Source organism: Hibiscus syriacus, unplaced genomic scaffold, assembly GCF_006381635.1.
Source record: "Hibiscus syriacus cultivar Baekdansim isolate YM2019G1 unplaced genomic scaffold, ASM638163v2 tig00110458_pilon, whole genome shotgun sequence".
NCBI classification, from domain to species: Eukaryota; Viridiplantae; Streptophyta; class Magnoliopsida; order Malvales; family Malvaceae; genus Hibiscus; species Hibiscus syriacus.
In genome coordinates this window covers 1,327,716-1,332,741 of record NW_024062745.1, presented here as the reverse complement: position 1 = coordinate 1,332,741, position 5,026 = coordinate 1,327,716, and the positions used below count along the sequence as shown (strand labels likewise).

Below are 5,026 nucleotides of genomic sequence, written 5' to 3'. Positions count from 1 at the left end.
CACTTGACAGCCCTCATCGTTAGAAATATGTCGGCACACCCTTTCCACATTTGTCAACAAACGAGTCCGGATAATGATCCAAAGCAAATTACGGTCTCGGGGTAGCCCTTTATACTTTGTTAACAGCTTCCAAAAACTAAACATTCAAAGCGGGTTGTGCCCTACAATCCTCATTATAGAAATACGCACTCCAAACCGAGAACCTACAATGAAACTCCCAACGCCAAACTGGGGAGTCAACACCCCCATTATCAGCAGGAGGTTTCGCGGCAGCAAGGGCAAGTGCTCTTGCAGAAAGAACAGACCTGAGCCGATCCCATCGCCACTCACCCGGGGAAATAGGTATTCCAACAGTACGTAAAACCGGAGCAGACCTAAATCAGCCAACCACGAGTTATTCCAAAAATCAATTTCTTTCCCACCACCGAGATTCTAAACAATTCCTTCCATGACATCCTTCCAAACCAAACTAACACCCGCCATAAGTTTGAACAACCACCTCGTACCATAGTATTTTGCAAAGGGGTCAGAACAACCACCTCGTACCATAATATTTGGCAAAGGGGTCCAAACTTTATACTTCGCTCTTTGGACACGTCGAATTTTAAAATTAAATGATAGTTGTACTGGACAAATTTTGATGTTGATTCTAAATTAAACTTTCCATTACTAAAACCAGTAAATTAGTCGTTAAATGAGAAAACAATTAAGGAAGTGCGTTTATTGAAGGATAAAAATAAACGGCTCCGCCTTACCTTAGAGTTTGTAATTAGCTGAGGCACCTTTGCCTCATTTCGATTAAAAAAAGGATAAAAATAAAAGAGAAGGCTTTATATTTGTTCAGCTTGCTGCTTGAATTAGGAAACCACGTTCATAATTTCATACACAGCAAGACAAATGTAGAAAAAGCTTACCATCCCTCAGTTTTTATACACAGACACTAGATAATAGGGTTTATTATCAGCATACTTTATCATCATGGAACCACCATCTCGTCTCCTTGGGAGAGCTGCCATTGCGACAATTCTTAACGTATCGGTCATTGTCAGCCGGCCTTTGCTGCATAATTACAAAGTGAATTCAGTATTCCAGATCTTGGGGAACATAAGGAAACGATCAAGTTCCTAATAACTCAAACAAACCTTCGCAGTTGAGCTTGATAACATGGAGAGAATGCTGATGCAGATGGAATTCACAGTCATGGCCGGGGACCAGCTATCATACAGAATATCTGCATAATTAGAACACGCGTTTCTCACTGTTGGTCAACTAGATAACTGACGTGTATGACAACAAAAGGTACAACATGGACATTAATGATCAAGCAATCCTTCCTGTTGCTGTTGTTCTACCTTATACAGAAATTGCTGACTTGCTGTGCCTAATTTTGGTCTAAAATGCACACCAGAAAAATTGCTGAATGACATTTTCTCCATCAAACATTTTCCAAAAACTGTTATGGTTCATGTTATCCATGGCGTTGCAAACCACCAATCAAATAATCATGAAGGAAACAGAAACCATACTCAAATGAAACTCGCACACAAACCAAAAAATACCAAGAAAACTTGCCAAATGATTGATGCATGAGATTTCTTAAAGCGAGAAAGGTTACAATTAAGCCTTCTAAAGGAAGAACTGGAACCAAAAAGCCATTGTCAAATGTCTTAGTGAAACTTACCTAATCATCAAAACTACGAGGATTAAGTAGAGCCCACAGATACAGAAGACAATCTTTTAGTATGAACCATATTTTACGTACTTGTGTGATGCATTCAACATTCTAGGGACTCACTTATCGCTATGATGAGTTAACTGCTCAAAACAAACATTTAACTCACAAATTAGTTGCATTAAATACAAACATCTTTTAGAGCCAATATATATATTTTTTACTAATAAATATTTCTATTTGGTGACCAACCAACTTCTCTCAGACTACAACAGGGTGTCCCCAAGCATAGAACAGTAGCAAAAACATTTCATAATATCTCTATCTAGTCACTTCAGGAAAATAAACATGGAGAAATTTATCACAAATCACATTGAGACAGTATAATATACTTGACAGTTTTCAGCAAAGCTTAATGTACTCACAGACTCACAGCTAGAATGGAAAAAAAAAAAAAGATGTAAAATGGAAACATATCAGCATAAGTGAATAGTTCCAGGTATAAATAATTGGCTCAAGAGCTACTATTAACACAGATGTAAGATGCTGTATCAATCATATAGTTACTCTTAAATACAATGAAAGAGCCAAACATTTGCTATATCATTGGCACATTTGATGACCTCACATTTAGGCAGTATGCCATTTCTTAAAATCTATCATGACAGTCAGGATTGTACTTTACAAATACTGCATGACTAATGACATCAATTTCTCCATAAAGGTGAGAAGGTGACGGTGAACTGATATGCCAAAAAAGAAACACTACAATTATGGTTACAAGTAAATTAGAACTTGTTCAGGAAAAAATCATAAACCACACTCTATCATCCGTAAACATCAAACATGCTTCAAGCAACAAGATTAAAAAACTAGTTGTTCAAAATATTTGTAGCTAGCACCAAGTAGAACAAATTATCCTTAATAAATCACGAGTCCAGCAATGATAAAGGAAAAAATAATGACATCAAATACCTAAACAAACATGTCCATTGCTATAAATATGAGGATGCAGAGGGGCCGGAGGAACAAAAATCACCTGTTCAATCAACATACGATTACTACAATCTTCATTCATAAAACTTCACTTTGAATATACTCAGTAACAAAACGATAAGCAAACGAAAAGAAAAAGATGTACCTGGGGCGCCTCCAAAGGATAATGCTCAGGAAAATCAACCTGAAGCTGATAAGTTTCATTAGCAAAGAGCGTTCCAGGAGCTCCGTTGACTTCGATTATCCATCTTTGCATCAAGAAAACAGAAATCCAACAAATTAAAGACAAAAATCACAAATTAATCCCTCGATTACCAGAATAATCCACAAAAATCAATTAAAAGAGTAAACTCAAGAAAAACCTTTGGAGATTATCAGTAACTTTATGCTTGAATCCAGCGGGTGGATTAACTTGCCACTCCACTAGGGGTGTTCATTCGGTTAAAACCGAACCGAACTGAAATACCCTAAATCGAATTAACCGAATTTTTTTAAATTGTTAACCGAACTAAACTTTTTTATGAAAGTATTAACCGAACCGAATAAATTTCGGTTAATTTTCGAATTAACCGAAATTTTTTAGAATTTTAGAATTTAATATTTTTTAATTAAAAAAATAGTTTATAATATCTAATTAATTTGATTCAAACATTATATTAAAATAAGATATTTGTATCTATCAATTTAGTTCAAACAAACCAGCAAATTTGAAATTCTACAAAATAAATGGTGCATGAAGATAGCTACTATTGCTAGGTGAAATGTTTGATTTTTCTGATTCTATAATCAAGAAGATAGCTAGCTCTTTATGTAGGACTTACTGCACAGGCCTCTTGAACATGAAGTGGATGAAGAAGGCAAGAAAATTGTCATCGGAGATGTCATAAACCTGGGTTTTGCAATTGATAAAAAACTCAAACCAAAACACATAAAAGTTCCCAAGATTTGACTCTGTAATTCAAGTAAAGTATGAACAAAAAGGCTATTTCTCCCAAGAGAGTAAAAATAAAGAGTTTCAAAATGAAGATAGATATAGAAGCAAACAAAAGCACCGGGACAGAATTGTATATATTAACTTTAGATAGATATATAGAAGCAAACAAAAGCACCGTGACAAAATTGTTTCATTACCAAAATTAAATGATTAAAAAATATACATATTTCATTAATTTGTATTATTAAACATGGTATGATGGGTTTTATCATTTTTTAACCTACATTTAAAATTTTAAATAGTAATGAAGTATATATATATATAAACAAATACTTCATCCACTCATAAAGAAATGTAATTTTATATAAACACTTGATGAATTATATAATAAATACTTGCCCGCATGTATATATTATATAAAAGAATATATTAAGTAGTAGCAGTTTGAAGGAAACCCTGAATAGAGAATTGGAAAAGGAGAGTGGAGGGTAGTGTATTGCTCATGCAGAGTCATGCTCCACGCCTCCACCCATCTTGTGCCCATAGCCCCATACCTTACACAAATCGAGGTAAAAAAATTGATAACCGATGAGCAATTAAAGAAAGTGGGGACAACATATTATGGGATGAAAAAAATATTAATAAATATTTAAGGGTTAATTCGGTTAATTAACCGATTTCAAACCGAATTAACCGTTAACCGAATTCTAAAAATGTTCTTAACCGTTAATCGACCGAACTAATTCGGTGTCCAACCGAATTAACCGAACTAATTCGATTCGATCGGTTAACCGAATTAGTTCAAAAATTTGAACACCCCTACACTCCACTAACTCTTTCTGGAGCCTATTACTAGCGATCTTGCTTAAAGCCTACGTAAAAACATAATCCAAACAGAAAAAGATAAAAAAATCAAACAAATTGGAAAAAAGACAATAAATCAATACAAATTCAAAAGACGCAACCTCAGCTAGGGAAAATAATAAACAAAAAAGAACTAAAAAAAAAAAACCTTGCGTAAATGAGCAGACGAGCTAGTCATGGCTTCCGCGCGAGATAACTCAGCGGAGAGAGTTAAAAAAGACGGTTGCCATATGCTATAATTTATACACTCAATTATACTGGAAATATGAATTGTTATTGGTGGAGAATGTTGATGAAACCTAAACTTTTTAGACCGTATCTTTTTGACCCCTTGAACGCGATTATGTCATCTGTTTCACCGATAGATGCTTCAATCTTCTCAAATCGATGATTGACTCTTCAATTTTTTCATCCTTCAATCTCCATGGTCTATCATCCGATGAACATGAAATTGGACTATGTTGTTCGACTCGTCATTCTCTCGTGGTCTACCGTTCGGATTGGTCATACATCCACTGAATTATGCCACATCAACCCATTCGTTAAGTTTTAAACGAAGA

At 34.9% G+C, this 5,026-nt stretch overlaps 1 protein-coding gene across 1 annotated transcript; it reads right to left on the bottom strand.

Annotated features, from left to right (window-relative positions):
* Positions 1–802: 802 nt before the first annotated feature.
* On the bottom strand, positions 803–4,644 carry LOC120126460 (probable ubiquitin-conjugating enzyme E2 16). Its single transcript, XM_039144650.1, has 7 exons — positions 4,615–4,644; positions 4,435–4,474; positions 3,031–3,094; positions 2,814–2,916; positions 2,648–2,711; positions 1,143–1,231; positions 803–1,059 (listed from the first exon to the last, which is right to left on the bottom strand). Exons 1-7 carry the CDS (start codon positions 4,642–4,644, stop codon positions 961–963), a joined length of 489 nt encoding a protein of 162 aa, XP_039000581.1. The 3' UTR covers positions 803–960.
* Positions 4,645–5,026: the final 382 nt, after the last annotated feature.

Excerpts from the sequence above, each read along its gene's own strand:
- LOC120126460 (XM_039144650.1), bottom strand. The coding sequence starts at position 4,644 with ATGACTAGCTCGTCTGCTCATTTACGCAAG. Across the intron at positions 3,095-4,434 it reads TAATAGGCTCCAGAAAGAGT|TAGTGGAGTGGCAAGTTAAT; the intron begins TAGTGGAGTGTA and ends AATGAACACCCC. Across the intron at positions 2,917-3,030 it reads GTTACTGATAATCTCCAAAG|ATGGATAATCGAAGTCAACG; the intron begins GTTTTTCTTGAG and ends CTTGATGCAAAG.